We start from the raw sequence: 14,547 nt of genomic DNA, 5'->3' as shown, positions 1-14,547 counted from the left end.
CCAATTCTGTCCATCTGTTAATCCATTTCTTCCAATAATTTACTGTGTTCCTTGTATAAAATTACCCATGTTCTACGAACGAGTTCTAACTCCTCCTACAAACTATACCTTGAAGTGATTATGGCAACCTCCCATTTTAAACTATGCCTACCCATGTTGATGTGTTGGGGCTTCCAAGATTAATTATGGTCCAGTGTCAACTGCCAAATCAAAATAACATGCATCATCTTGGAGGCAGACCTTTGAAAATTATGATGTGCTAATGTACCTATTACCTGAGGAAGTTCTGAGGAAGGGTCACGGACCCGAAACGTTAACTCTGTTTTCTCTTCCACAGATGCTGCCAGACCTGCTGAGCTTTTCCAGCAACTTTATTTTTGTTCCTGATTTACAGCATCTGCAGATCTTTTGGTTTTTAACCTATTACCTCTGCCCTTCAAGGTAAGGGAGGCTGAGTAGTGCCTTCAAAGAATTGTTGGACAGACACTACAGTGCATCTTGTGGATGGTAGACAATGCAGCACACATTGCAGCGGTGGCAGATGGTTCTCCATCTATGATTGGCATTTTTGAAGGCAAGTTATATTCATGAATATAAAGGTGGTTAAGGATTTCAACATTTAATGTGGCAGATGGGTGCTTTGTCCTGATTGGAGTTGAGCTTCTGGAGTGCTGTTGGAGTGCATTCACCTAGACAAGTGGAAAGCATCCTATTGCATTGCTGACTTGCGCCCTGTAAGTGGTAGGAAGACATTGGGGAGTTAGAAGAGGTTACCCAGCCTCTTCTTTCTCTTGGAGCCTATTTATTTGGCTAGTCTTGTTATGTTTCTGGCCAAAGGTGACTTCCCCAAACCCCACTCCCCAAAAACATGGTGGTGGGATATTCAGTGAAAGCAATGCCACTGAACATCAAGGAGTGCTGGTTAAATTTAATTTTGTTGGTCTTTGTCAGTCATTGCCTAGTATTTATGATCCAAATGCATTTACCACCCATCAGACCAAACTCAATGTTGTCTAGTTGCAAATGGAATTGTTTTGATTGAAGAAATTGTTCAATTAAGTTGAACACTTTGAAATCATCAGCAAACATTCTCACTTCTGACCTTATAACGTAGGGTGGGTTACTGGTGAAGCAGCTGAAGACAGTAGAGCCTAGGGGCACTATCCTGGGGATCTCCTGCACAGATGCCCTTGGGTTGAGATGACTAACCTGTAAAGCATCATAACCATTTTTATTTGTATTGAGAATTCCAACATCAACCATCAACTTGCATTTTGCTAAGGTCAATAGGGTTCCTCAATGGAAAACTTGGTTAAATGTTGCATTTAAGGCCAGTCACCCTCACTTCACCTTTGGAATTCAAACTTTCTGTCCATAGATGGGTGAAGGTTGTAAACACCAGTTAGATCTGAGCTTTCAAAACATACACCAAGGTTATGAGGGTGATAAATGTTTTCTGATCAAAGTTCTTCAAAACATTCAAATCAATCAGACAAATAGATCAAAATAAAGAATGACTGACATTTTGCAATGCAAAGAACAAAGAACAAGAACACTGCAGGAACAGGCCTTTCAGCCCTCCAAGCCTGTGCCAGCACTCCTCCTACAAGTTACACTCACAACTGATGGTTGGAGATGAACTTACAATATTGTAGCCAAAATCAGGGTACTGCTTGAGAACTGTTGGAAGTGTAGGATTGTAGAATTACCATTTTAGGTAGGAAAAAGTAAAAATGCTTAGAGGTCAACTGCAGACCCAGTCTTGGAAAATACAATGCTACAGGAGTGCACTTGCCTCTGAACTTTCCATTTGTTGAGCTTGACAAAACACAGTACACAGGCAAAGTGTGCTTAATAAAGCTTTATTTCAATATGTTTGTACACTGTACTGTTGTTGCAAGCTATTGAACTGTTGTGTTGAGAGTTAAAATACAAGGTTTTGCAGCCAGTTTCACAGGTTTACTTTGAATGGCACTGGAAGTAAGTCTGAGAACATTGCGGTACTAGTGGAGCAGGGAGTATGGCAGATGGATGGAAAGACGGACAAAGTAGACAAACTTTCCTTCCCACTAGTATTAGCTAACGCAGCAACAAGGCTTCCTAAGGCTGTATATATGTTGGCTGTGGAGTGAATGGTTTAATAACAGTAGTTTCATGTCCTTAAAATAAAAATACACAACAAATGTAGTTCCAGACACACAAAAGTAACAGATAACAAACTCCCTTATCTATAATGAGCAATTTGTGAAGTAAATAATTGACCATGCATGGCTTTCTTAAATTACAATTCACAGATTAACACTGCATTCAGCATGTTTGATTTATTTTACACTATGCTACACAAAAAATTATGAATAGCGACATTTACACAACTGTACAGCATTGCCCTTCTTTTATTCTTATTGTTCTTAGAAACTTGCTCTTTCTACTTTACAAGTCCTTTTAAAAAAAACTGTTTATTCTCTTTACAATTCCCAGTTCTCAAAACAAAAGGTGTTAATAATTGTGAAGACAGTTTCAAATTAAATGAGAATTGATGAATTTCTTTTTAACTCCTTGAATCAGAAATTGGAGATGACTATTTGTGTGGCCTCGCTACAGTGTTAAAGCTTTGCGTATGGTCATACCAGGGAACCACAAGGCTATGGATCTTGTACTGGCAGCCCTTCGGAAGGGCTGGTAAACTATAAGGTCTGATATTCAGCTCTACTGTCATCAGTAAAAGTGCAGAGTTTATGAGGAAGCCTGGCTTCAGGTTGCAAAGGATTGCAAATGGATAGTTTCTTTTTGAAAGAATGCATTTGCTTTCCTTTTCTTAAAAAAAAACACACACACAAAAAGCAAATAGATTCAGTTTTATCCAAATACTCCAGGAAGCTTCATTACACAGTTTGTAACCTTTCCAAAATCCAACATTCATGTTGCCAGTGTGATGTAGCCACCTTATGCAATCCAGGTAAGTTAAAGAGACAGTTGCCATGTCGCAGGCCAAGACAAAACTAAAATCTCGAACTATTGAAGAAAATTGATTAGGCTTACCCAGTATTAGAGCTGTAACCAGATGAGAGAAAAGTGATTACCAATTAGGATTAAGCTCAGAAATCCACATGTAAAGCTGACTTCTAGAAAACTAAAATTGGCTTTCATTATTCAAACAGAGAAGTTTTACCAACACCAAAATGTATATTGTACAATGCTGATTAATTTGAAAATGGTACTGTTGTGTGCTGGTATAATTTGGCAGTTTTTAAATGAAAAATTGCTGAGATCTGAAGCCAAAGATCAAAACCAGAAGGGAAAGTGTCTGCGCAATCACAGCAGCCAAAAATGCATCTTTTTAAATCAAAAAATACAAAACTGGTGAAAAAAAAAAGAACATGCTTTTCCCAGGATACATCAGCCTTTCCAAAACTAAACTGAAAAAAAGTCACGTTCTTTGTATTTCTGCATTTTAGACTGATCTAAATGCTAGCAACTATCTCTAAAACTGGTAGCAAACTTTATTTTTCATTTCGCAAATGTTCAAACCGAGATATGAAGAATAAAGGAAATTAGATACAACGCTTAGGACATTATTACAATAGATTTGTGGATTATCACCTACAGTTACTGAACAGGAGGAGTTTAGGGTATTCAGTTAGAACAGACAACTTTCCAGTGGTTAAGCAATTCTAAGTCCACATGTTGGATGTTAGGAGGAGGGAGGGAGCGAGCAGCCGTGACGATGGCGAGTGTGGGGAATGGCAGGAGAGCAGCTTTTGAGCTCAGGAAACCAAGCTGATTGCCCTGCTGCCTTCATACCTTCTTTACAGGTTTCTCAAGGCAGCTATCAGATTGAGAAACCAGGTGCTGCTTAGGTGGGAAAGCCTGTAGAATAAACTTATGATTGAGTGCCCTGAGAATAGCTGGTCTACAAGGGTGTGAAGTTGGTAGATTTAAAACAAAAACAAGCTAAGCTGACCTTTATGTCACACTTGTTTGGCCTCAGGTGGAATATTGCATCCAAACTTGGTCATCACATTTTAGGAACGACTTGAAAGCTTTGGAGAGGATGCAGAAAAAGATTCATGAAAATTGTTCCAGGGATGAGAGATTTCAGTTACACAGATAGATTGGAAAACCTGGCATTGTAAAGGATTAAGATTGCCAAAACCAGAAGAGGTCTGGATAGAGAAGATAGGGAGACTCTATTTCCATTGGCGGAAGAGTTGAGAACCAGAGAGTGACAATTCAAAGTGAATTGCAAAAATTCCAAAAGGCAACATCATATAAAAAAAGCATAAAACCAGTGGTTAACATTGGAATGCACTGTCTGAGTTGGTGGTGGAGGTATTTTCAAAAATGGCTTTCAAAGTCAATTTAATTACGTGAAGAGAATTGACTTCAGGACTATGATAAAATGTCAAGGATTGGGAAGAGCAGAGATGCTTTTGCAGACAATGGACCGAGTGATCTCTGTCTGTGCTGCAATCATTATACAGTGCTATTTTGTTAAATCACGATGCTGTACAATGGCATGATCATAAGAAATAAAAGGAGCAAATTAAGAAATATATTCAAGGAATAATGAAGGGTCAAATGATGAACTATTAAAGTGCAAAATGCGTTTAGTTGGTTTTGAGTTTGTAATTCTTCTTGTAACTGCCTGACATTTTGAAGGGCATCTTCCATAACATGCTGCAGATAGTAACCCTGCACTAAACTAGAACAGATGGTCTTTTTAATAGTCATTCTCCCAAAGAGATAATTATAAAAAAATAGGTAAATGCACAATTGTTAAAGTGCTATTTACTTTGGTTTGTCAACTTCTGTCTTAGCTCATTGTTGACTTGTTTTACAACTTTAATATTGAAAACACTGTACTTTGGAACAGAAGCTAATGACCAGATTTAAAACATTGGAATAAATGAGACACAATGCTAGATGATGAGACTGACAAAGCTAAAGGTCAAGTTTTGTGTCACACATATTAAAAGAAGAGCAATAGACCAAAGTTCAGGCCTCAAGTCGGCTTGCTTTCTATAGATGAAGTCACAACTGATCCCATACTTCATTTACGTGTTGATTTAAAATGTTCTGAAATTGGATTCCAACTTGAGATCTTTTGGCATTTGGTCAACAATTGTAATCAAACTTGAAACTGCTTCATCTAAAGCAGGCAGCGCTGTTTAAATTAGCCCACTATTTTGGATCTAACACATATATATGAATTGGTTTTTTACACATCTTAAAATAATACCTATGTCCTCGCTTCAAGACAACATATCATTTTCAATCCTTTGTTCTCTACAGCTCCATCAGTTAGGAGGGATTGTCCATTTCCTGAAATGAATCATTAATTTCAATGCTGACAGGTTTGTACCAGTCTGGAGTAAGCAGAAAACTGACCAAAGTCTGAAACGTGTGAACGCCAAAACATGAAACAGCATCTGATTGCAAACCCACCGGAGACATCAAAACTGCACTGAAACGACATGAGACACTCCAGGAAACAAATACATCCTTCAACAACTAGTATTCACTGAGCAACTCTGGATGGAAAAATGCATGGAAATCTAATGGGTAATAATGGCAAATTCCTGACTTATTTTAAAACAAACAAAAAACGTTTTAAAAAAAGGTAGGAAAGGAACACTGAAAAGGAAGTGCTCATATAGACTTTCCTTTACTGAGTCCCAATTCAAGTAGCAATTCACCAATTTAATTTCCTTATACCTTGGAAGTGGTCTGTGTTTAGAATCAGGCACAGATTCCAGATATTTGGCCTTGTCACATATTAGTCCAGTGCTCCTGAAACCAATAAGTCTACTTAACATTCTTCTATTCGAACAGTTAAATGAACTAATAACTTAGAGTGATGCTTAATTTAGTCAGTGCCAGTAATACTCTTTCCTCCTCAGTAAGGTTGAACCCAGGCTTTTAAAAGAAGTGGATTAATCAGCATCAGCCACCATGAAACCACATGGAGATTTAAAGGTTTTCAATTCTGAACAGACACTGGAAAGTGGGAATCTTTGATGTGTTGGTAAGACAATAATACAGCCAGAACCAGCAAATAGTGCAGCAAATAAAATAACCTTTTTGGCTCAGCCACGTTGGTCCAAGGGCTGGTTAATTTATTCCTGGGTTCTACAATGCATATTAGTTAAAAATAGTTCAGAAACTTTTCAAGTTTAATGAATAAAAGTTACATAGGGACACAATGGTTAAAAAGTAGCAACACAATTGTGGGGCTCAGGTGACCTTTGATTGAATTGAATCTTGTCTGAATCCCTTCACAATGTTACTTGCCACTGATTATATTGGAGTTTGATACACTCTCTGGTATTAAGTGTACATTTTATATATATAATTTTCTATCTATTTAAAAAAAACATCTCTTTCGCCTCAACCTTTTCATAGGAACTCAACAGAAAATTATAAATAGCGCCTTTCCATAAATATTGTATTAAGATTGTTGCCCCTTAAGCACTAGTTATAGGGGCATTGGGTGGGCTTTAATTAGTCCAATCAGGGTCTTAGCAGTGAACCAGCAGGGCACCCCTGCTGTTTCCTGCAAAGGCCCAACACTATTAAATGCCCTTCAGACATGTAAATGGCTGCCATTAAGCCTGCCCTGGGATTAAGGACGCTGATGTTGGATGCCCTGCCTGCCAGAAGCCAGCAGCTCCCCACAATACAGTCAGTATCAGCTGGAGACAATGTGTTCACTGGACCCCCAGGTTGGTGAGGACGTCATAGGCCACAGGTGAGGGAGGGCACCATGCAAGTCAGGGTTGTAGGGAGGGGCTGGTGACTTTCAGTGCCACCACCCTTCTTTAATACAAGTCCCTTGATCAGGCACAGAATGGACCACCACTAAAGAGGCGTTGGCAAATCTGACAGGGTTATCCAGGCTGTCTGCAGGAAAAGCCAAGCAGCTTCCAGTTAATCCGGAGAAGCCCACAGAATCACATGGGTTTTAACGCTGCCAAAAGACTTGCGTGGAGTCTCTCCCGGATTAAGTGGGCCCAACTGATACGTACCCCAATTAAATAAATTCAGCCCATTTAATTATAAACTCACATCTAAACAAGCTTGAGCCCAGGTATATAGGAATTACTGGTGCACTGAATTCTGAACTGAATTGAAACGGATAGAACCCCTTTAAAATAGTTAAAAACAGCTTCAAAACATATTCAACCACAACACAAAACATTTTGACTTTGGATCCCAAACTTAATTGATAATGTCCCCATATGATGGAGAATATCCTCACTTGTCACATTAAAAATAGATCCTTGTGATCTATTTCATGCATCCAACCACTTCCACTTTCATAAATGCATTTCAACATATCCTATACTCTGGAGACGTACAGTAACAATACTTTAGCTTAAGGACAATAAATTACCTTACAAACCTGAAGTGAATTTACACAAATAACAGATTCATGACTTGCTCCTCACTCAGTTGGCAATATGCTTGTTCCATCTCAAGGGCTTCAATCCTCCAAAGTACATACCCCATAGCACAAAACTCATCATTTTTCAATTTAGGAGCCTAGCTCTCCTATTAACCAGGTCGAGGGAAGAACAGTCACCTGTACTGTAACATTAAGGATTGCCTACTGAATTTCAGAATTCAAAAGGTTTGTCATTTTGTTTCAAATCCACAACCCATTTTCCACTCTTGGATGTAATGCACATACACATTATTACTCAAGTATGTGACAATTCAAAGCTTAGTATAATGCAAGACCAGTGCCTTTGGAAACTTTCTGCTTCTGACAAAATGCACACCCTTCATGCTAAGGCGAGCTGTGAGCCTCCAGCAGCAAACGAGTGGTGAGTTTACACACTGACTCCAGAATCTGCATTACTCCATTAACTACAAAGTGGAAGCCATGGTCAGCACAGGGTCTGAGGAAGAACTGCTCCAGATGCTACATGCAGCAACGTCTTAAATGCATTCTTTCTGAAAGCCCTTGGAATATCCTATTCAATAATGAACAGTCAAGGCAAATCTTCACCCAACAGGCATATAAGCTAAGGTCAAAGTTCTGATCTTCAGCCAGTATAGAACCACTGTGACACATACTCAACAAAAACAATTATCTTATCTTCTCTGACCAAAGGAAGTCAAGAAAATTTTACTGCAACACTATTTCAAGGAGAAATGCAAAGCTATTACTAAGAAAGAGGCCAATTTAATGTTGTGCTTTACAATCCCACCACTTTTAGCATTATTACTTAAACGGAGTGAATAAGGCAATATCGGTTACCTCTTTTAGACCCTTCTCTGGCCCAACTCTATCAGCATTTCATAATACATAAAATAAACTTTTTTGAAATATCTAACATGCATCAGTGGGCAGTAGTAGGGTTGGGCGGGGGGGAATCCTTTGCAATCACTAAACAGGCCTACAAAGATAAAATAAAAACATTGCAGAATTGAAGGATTGATGATAAAAACATCTTAAATTAATTAGCTTTGGATGGAAGTTACACAATTGTCAGAAGAAAGTTTTAACACACAGCTAGGTTGTTGGCCTGTCAACATCAGCACACTGTCTCTTTAAGACCCAGTATTCTCACTGATACGGTGAATGTTCCTGCTACATAAGTAGGCCACAAGTAAAGTCAACGTAAACATATCACGTACAACAGCTTACTCAATAAATTTTCCTCATCACTTCAATTAGATATGAAAACAAAAAACAAAAAAGCAATACTTTTACCTAGGTATAAATACTTCTGAACAATCCTGATTTTAAATTTTAGAAAGCTGTCAGAACTTTAGTGCCAATACACGACATCTCTTTCTAGCTCTTGCTTCTCATCAGCATCGTATGATGAACAGAGCTTGGGGCGGGGGGGGATGACCAGATGTCAGGAGCAGCAGTTGGTTGTCAGTTGATGTTTCTAGCTGTGCCTTGTCTAGGCATTAGCGGCGTCTCCTGCCTCAGTTCATGCTCAGTCACCTCACACTTGCATCTCCGAGGTGGTGAGTAAACCCAATGCTTTGGCCTCTTCTGGCGTCAGGCCACTCTTTAATGTTCTTCTTACTGTAAGGAGGATAAATTCACAACAGGTTAACAAGGTCTCACTTGTAACATAAATAAAAAACCAAACGAACTGCGGATGTAGTAAATCAGGAACAAAAACAAAGTTGCTGGAAAAGCTCAGCAGGTCTGCCAGCATCTGTGAAGAAAATATAAGAGTTAAAGTTTCAGGTCCGGTGACCCTTTCTCAGAACATTTATGAGACCTGCTGAGTTTTTCCAGCAACTTTGTTTCTGTTCCTCACTTGTAACATGTCTTTTTACAGCACTCGGGGGAAGAAAACACCCCCCACACTTTTCAGAATGCAGAGTTGAATCCCTCTCACATCAGGCATTTATTGAGCAGTTCTACAGATTTCAGTTCTAAATTGGGGCAAGGCGAATTTTGATGGAATTAGACAGGAGCTTGCAGGTGATTGATTGGAGTGGTTTGTTTGCAGGCAAAGGAAGCTCTGGCAAGTGGGAGGCCTTTAAAAGTGTGATAGCTAGAGTTCAAGGTCCATATGTTCCTGTGAGCGTGATGGGCAAGGTTGGCAGGAGTAGGGAACCCTGGATGAGAAGAGATATTGAGGCTTTGACCAGAAAAAAGAAGGTATGGCTCAGGAACAGGCAGCTGGGGTCAAGGGATATATAGATGGAGGTATATAGTGGATGTAGGAGTTTACTGAAGAAGAAAATCAGGACGGTGAAATGGGGGCATGAGATAGCTTTGGCTGATGAAGATTAGGGGGAATCCAAAGAGATTCTTTAAGTATATTAAAAGAAAAAGAATAACTAGAGAGACAGACTAGGACCCCTCAAGGACCAAAGTGGACATGGATGCATGGAACAGCAGAAGATGGGTGAGGTCCTCAATGAATATTTCTTGTGTTTACCGTGGAGAAAGACATGAAGACTTGGGAACTTGGGGGAAGTTAGTGGCGATATCTTGGGGTCAGTCTATATCATGGTAGAGGTGGTGTTGGAAGTATTAGAATATATGAAGGTGGATAAATCTCCTGGTCCTGATCAGATATATCTAAGAATCCTGCAAGAGGCTAAAGAAGAAATTGCGGGATCCCTGGCTGATACATACCATCATTAGCCACGGATGAGGTCATGGAAGACTGGAGGGTAGCAAATGTTATGCCCTTATTCAAGAAGGGCTGCAAAGAAAAACCTGGAAATTATAGACCAGTAAGCCCTAACATCTATGTTTGGTAAGTTACTTGAGGAAGTTCTGAGGGATAAGATATACATGCATTTACAAAGACAGGGTTTGATTAGGAGTAATCAGCATGGCTTTGTGCGTGGGAAATCATGCCTCACAAATTTGTTAGAATTCTTTGATGAAGTAACTAGGAAGGCTGATGAAGGCAGGGTGGTAGACGTAGTCCACATGGATTTCAGTAAGGCTTTTGATAAGGTTCCACATGGTAGGCTGCCCTGGAAGGCTAGATCGCATAGAATCCAGGGAGAGCTGGCAAATTGGATACACAATTGGCTTGACGGTAGGAAGCAGAGAGTAACAGTGCAAGGATGCTTGTTGGACTGGAGGCCTGTGACTAGTGCTGGGCCCATTGCTGTTTGTTATCTATATCAATGATTTGGATGAGAACGTACAAGACATGACTAGTAAATTTGCAGATGACATTAAAATTGGCAGTATAGTGGACAGTGAGGAAGGTTATCAGAAATTGCAGCAGGATCTTGATCAACTGGGGAAATGGGCAAAGAAAAGGCAAATGGAGTTTAATATAGATAAGTGTGAGGTGTTGCATTTTGGACAGTCAATTCAAGATAGGAGTTTCATGGTGAATGGTAGATCCTTAAGGAGTGTAGTCGAACAGAGGGACCATAAAGTTCAGGTGCACAGTTTCTGGAAGTGGAGTCACAGGTAGACAGGGCAGTGAAGAAGGCTTTTGGCACACTGGCCTTCGTCAGTTAGGGCATTAAGTGTACAAGTTGGGAAGTTATGTTGCAGTTGTACAGGACATTGATGAGGACACACTTGGAGTATTGTGTTCAGTTTTGATCACCTTGTTATGGGAAAGCTGTTATGAAACTGGAAAGAGTGCAGAAGAAATTTACAAGGATATTGCCAGGCCTGAAGGGAGTGAGTTATAGGTAGGGGTTGGACAAGCAAGGACTGTTTTCTTTAGAGCGTAGGAGACTGAGGGGGGATCTCATAGAAGTGTACGAGATCATGACAGGCATGGATAGGGTAAGTGCACTCCGTCTTTTTCCCCAGAGTTGGGGAATCGAGGACATCAGTTTAAGCCAAGAGGAGAAAGAATACATGGGAACCGGAGGGGCAACTTTTTTTTTTTTTTAACACAGCGGATGGTGCGCATATGGAATACACTGCCAGTGGAAGTGGTTAAGGTGGGTACATTAACAACATTTAAAAGGCATTTGGACAAATACATGGATAAGAAAGGTTTAGAAGGATACGGGCCAAGTGCAGGGAAATGGGCTTAGCATGGATGGACATTTTGGTCAGTATGGACTAGTTTGGCCCGAAGGGCCTCTCTCCATGCTATAGAACTCTCTGACTCTATGAGATCTGAAGTGGTTAAGGAACTAGCCCTGCAAAAGTAGGACAAATCTAAGTTAACACAAGATATCTATGAACAATGGAGAACAAAATAAAAATCAGTTAAAGCGAAATATTTCATCCATCTCTCCCGTGTAACATTGAGCCAACACCCGTATTTTATTAAACAACAGATTTTTAAAAATTCACTCAGTATTTATTGCCCATTTCTAGCTGCCGTTCCTCCAGGTCACTCAGCCTGTTAACCCTATTTCAGCAAATCACCAAGACATTTTTCTGACAGCATCTTCCAAACCCGCTGGCTCCACCACCTAGAAGGACAAGGAGAGATAATACTTGGGAACATCACCAGCCTACTTTCACCTACAAGCCACATAACGTCCTGACATGGGAACTGGGTTACTGCTCTTTCAAGGTCGCTGGGTCAAAATCATGGAACTGCTTTCCTAATAGCACTGTGGGCGTACCAATACCACATGGTCTTCACGACTGAAGGAGTGGGCATTACCTTCTCAAATGCTATAGGGATTGGCAATGAATGCTGGTCCATTTTGCAGTGCCCACTTCCTGTGAACAAATATTAAAACAAGTAGGCACTGCCATGTCTTTTGTTTGTTTATGCTAAGTTCAGTACCACAACACGCAGTCAATTATTACTGAGAACACTGGTGTTCCTAGGATTTCCAATGAGCTGAGAACAAAATTTGCTTGAAAATGGCAATTGTTTTTGTAGAGGCAAACTCAAACTAAGCTACAACTCACTGTTGTAGACACTTTTAGGAGTCTACATAGAGTGGAGGAGTGAAGAACAGAATGAAACACTGACCCATTTTTTTGAGGTACAGGAATGAGAAGTAGAAATATGCTAAACTAGTATAGAATGCTGCATAAACCACATGCTGTTTCTCTAATCAGTGCAGCACGACAATATTGCTGCACTACTAGCAAAGCTATGTGATTACCTTGATCAGAAAGGCCTTAATTTTAAAATCATGGAAGTGCGTAAATGGCAAACAAAGGGAAAATATTTCTACTCAACGGGGAGAACAAAACTAGGACTCTCAGATATTTGAGTCACTGATGCTTTGTGAGGGTAGAGATTTCTTGGGAATCGTCTAGAGAACGTTGAGCAAATGAAATGTGCTGGGTCCACTGCTGTTTGTCATTCCTATAAGTGATTTGGATGTGAACACAGCAGGTATGATTAGTAAGTTCACAGATGACACCAAAACTGGAGGTGTAGTGGACAGCAAAGAAGGTTACCTCAGAGTACAACGGGATCTTGATCGGATGGGCCAATGTGCCGAGAAGTTTAACTTGGATAAATGTGAGGTGCAACATTTTGGAAAGGCAAATCAGGGCAGGACTTATACACTTAATGGTTGGGTCTTGGGGAGGGTTGCTGAATAAAGAAACCTTGGAGTGCAGGTTCATAGTTCCTTGAAAGTGGAGTTGCAGGTAGATAGGTTAGTGAAGGCGGCATTTGGTATGCTTGCCTTTATTGGTCAGTGCATTCAATGTAGGAGTTAGGAGAGCATGTTGTTGCTGTAGAGGACATTGATAGGCCACTTTTGGAATACCATGGGTAACTCTGGTCTCCATGCTACAGGAAGGATGTTAGGAAAGTTGAAAGGATTCAGAAAAGATTGACAAGGATGTTGCCAGGGTTAGAGGGTTTGAGCTATGGGGAGAGGCTGAATAGGCTGAGGCTATTGTCTGTGGAGTGTTGGAGGCCGAGAGATAACCTTATAGACGTTTATGTAATCACGAGGGGCATGGATAAGGTAAATAGACAAGGTCTTTTCCCCAGGGTGGGTGAGTCCAAAACTAGAGGGCATGGATTTTAGGTGAAAGGGGAAATATTTAAAACAGACCCAAGGGGCAATTTTTTCCACACAGGGTGGTGCATGTATGGAATGACCTAGCAGAGGAAGTGGTAGAGGCTGGTACCATTACAACATTTAAAAGGCATCTGGATGGGTAGTAAATGAATAGGAAGGGTTTAGAGGGATATGGGCCAAATGCTGGCAAATGGGACTAGATTAATTTAGGATATCTGGTCAGCATGGACAAGTTGGACCAATGGATCTGTTTCTGTGCTTAATATCTCTATGACCCTATGACATGGTGCAGTTGCAGAAAATAATGTAGAGGGAAAAATAGAGAAGTGCAAGGAAGAATGCAGCAGAAGGATATACTAGACAGTTAGTCAGATGGGAAGAGGCTCATGAATCATAATCACTTAGAGAAACTAGTTGGAAAGAATGGCATAGTACTTTATGTAAATTTCTGGCTATGAAAAAAATGGGATGTATTTCTGACTTTCTTGTTTCTGCAAACATATGTGACATTTACTCTTCTCAAACTCTACTGCAAAGTAATTTTTTTAAACTGGGACTGCAATAACAAATTAATGAGAATTTTGAGTTCTGATCACTAGTCAGACCACACCTACAATACCGTAAACAATTTTATAATCGTACAGTACAGAAACTGCCCAATAATGCCGAAGTTAAGCTAAATCTACACGAGTCTCACTTCCCAGCACTTGGCTCATAGCCTTAAACTTTATGACATTTCAAGCACTCATCTAGGTAATTTTTGAAGGTTGTGAGGTTACCAGCCTCTACTATCCTCCCAGGCCATGCATTCCAGATCCGCACCACTCTCTGGGTGAAATGTTGTTCCTCAAATCCCCTCTAAACCTTCATCTTTGACTTTAAAATTATGTCCCCTTGTCTGAGGAAAAATATACTGGCACTGGATACAGTCCAGAGATGGTTCATTGCATTCAATCAGTAAAGGAATCCAGAGTTAGTAGGAACTACAGATGCTGGAGAATCTGAGATAACAAGGTGTAGAACTGGATGAACACAGCAGGCCAAGCAGCGTCAGAGGAGCAGGAAGGCTGATGTTTCGGGCCTAGACCCTTCTTCAGAAAATTTTCTGAAGAAGGGTCTAGGCCCAAA

At 40.2% G+C, this 14,547-nt stretch overlaps 1 protein-coding gene across 5 annotated transcripts in view; it reads right to left on the bottom strand.

Moving 5' to 3' along the window:
- Nucleotides 1–1,846: 1,846 nt before the first annotated feature.
- Nucleotides 1,847–14,547, bottom strand: part of fhod3b (formin homology 2 domain containing 3b) — a 607,059-nt gene continuing 594,358 nt past the window's right edge. For all 5 annotated transcript variants that reach the window (XM_048611383.1, XM_048611368.1, XM_048611373.1 and 2 more), the window contains one exon: nt 1,847–9,046. In XM_048611383.1, coding sequence (XP_048467340.1) covers nt 8,964–9,046 — 83 coding nt within the window. In that variant the 3' untranslated portion in view covers nt 1,847–8,963. The remainder of the gene's footprint in view (nt 9,047–14,547) is intronic.

Source organism: Rhincodon typus, chromosome 2 (genome assembly GCF_021869965.1).
Source record: "Rhincodon typus isolate 14 chromosome 2, sRhiTyp1.1, whole genome shotgun sequence".
Lineage (NCBI taxonomy): Eukaryota > Metazoa > Chordata > Chondrichthyes > Orectolobiformes > Rhincodontidae > Rhincodon > Rhincodon typus.
Note: the sequence above shows the minus strand (reverse complement) of the source record. Positions and strands in the feature narration are given on the sequence as shown.